This window comes from Etheostoma spectabile, chromosome 15, assembly GCF_008692095.1.
Source record: "Etheostoma spectabile isolate EspeVRDwgs_2016 chromosome 15, UIUC_Espe_1.0, whole genome shotgun sequence".
Taxonomy (NCBI): domain Eukaryota; kingdom Metazoa; phylum Chordata; class Actinopteri; order Perciformes; family Percidae; genus Etheostoma; species Etheostoma spectabile.
Genome location: NC_045747.1, coordinates 35,084,216 through 35,085,488, shown reverse-complemented (window position 1 = coordinate 35,085,488; position 1,273 = coordinate 35,084,216). Strand labels below are relative to the sequence as shown.

Sequence of the window (1,273 nt, the reverse complement as noted above, 5' to 3'; positions counted from 1 at the left end):
GTCTGGATTTACCCTGCAGAGATCTGAGAAGCAGTTAACCAGAGTCCTCAGAAATCGACCAGAGTTCAAAATTCCAACACATAGACAGTGGAAGGTAACAGACATTGGTGAAAAGAATTTACCGCGGCACCGGTGGAAAGACTAAGGTAGACCTGACAGTCTGGCTTGAGAGAACACTATGAGGTTCAATGTGATTATTGTTCTACATGACTTCAATAGTGGGACTCAAAGGGCAGAGAGAAAACAAAACAATATTGAGGGCATAAGAAAATAGAATAGAAAATAAGAAGGATCTTCTTACCACAAGAAGAGCAAAGAGGATGACTCCACAACTCCAAACATCTGCTCTGCGACCATCGTACTTCTCCCCCTAATACACAAACGTGCAAGGACAGCGTAGCATTAGCCACAAACAAACAAACAAACAAACACACACACACACACACACACACACACACACACACACACACACACACACACACACACACACACCTTGGATGTAACTTACCCTTATGACCTCTGGGCAAGCATAATGTGGGGATCTGTAAAGGAAGCAGAGGCTATTATTAAATGATTTAACTAGATACATCCATCCACTTAGATAACAGGTAGCGAGTGCAGATGTATGTCATAACAATGTACAAAAAGTGAGAAAACCTGCTCTTTTATTAATGGAATTAAGGGAATAAGTGAATCGTGGTCGAAGCTATCCATTAACCCCACCTGATGTATAAAAATGTTTTAAGATTTTAATGAACAAAACCATTGATTATGTAGAGCAATAGAGCCTTGAGTGGACGTTCCTAATGTTCTGCACTCTTTGTGTATATCATGTACAATGTTATTTCATTTTAACATTAATATCAGATATCAGTTGCATCTTTATAATAATAAATCTTATTTATATAGCGTTTTTTCATAGTACTAAAAGACACAACTAATAAAACCAGCATATTTAGCGTATTTAGCACATTAAAAACAAGTCAAGCAATAAAACCAACACAAAAACAAGTTTTTTTAAGCAAATTAAACATTAAAACCAGCAATTAACACTAGATAAAATGTGTTAACATTGTAAGGTGAAGGCTATTCTAAAGAGATTCTAAAGAGGTTTTGAGGAAGTTTTCCCTCACCACTCAAGGTTTCTGCCTAAAAGATTTTCCTCGCCACTGTTGCACCAAATGCTTGCTCGTGGGAAATTGTTGGGTCTTTGTAAATTTTAGAGTGTGCTCTAGACCTACTCTATATCTGTAAAGTGTCTTGAGATAACTCT

At 37.2% G+C, this 1,273-nt stretch overlaps 1 protein-coding gene and 1 long non-coding RNA gene across 7 annotated transcripts in view; one reads left to right on the top strand and one right to left on the bottom strand.

The window, feature by feature from the left end:
* LOC116703091 (serine/threonine-protein kinase BRSK2) overlaps positions 1-1,273 on the bottom strand; it is a 39,343-nt gene that overhangs the window by 23,353 nt on the left and 14,717 nt on the right. For all 6 annotated transcript variants that reach the window (XM_032537686.1, XM_032537689.1, XM_032537691.1 and 3 more), the window contains exons 6-7: positions 509-542; positions 302-370 (exon numbers count right to left, since the gene is read on the bottom strand). In XM_032537686.1, the coding sequence (XP_032393577.1) occupies positions 302-370; positions 509-542 (103 nt within the window). The remainder of the gene's footprint in view (positions 1-301; positions 371-508; positions 543-1,273) is intronic.
* LOC116703092 (uncharacterized) overlaps positions 1-1,273 on the top strand; it is a 14,339-nt gene that overhangs the window by 8,579 nt on the left and 4,487 nt on the right. The gene's annotated exons all lie outside the window — the stretch shown is intronic.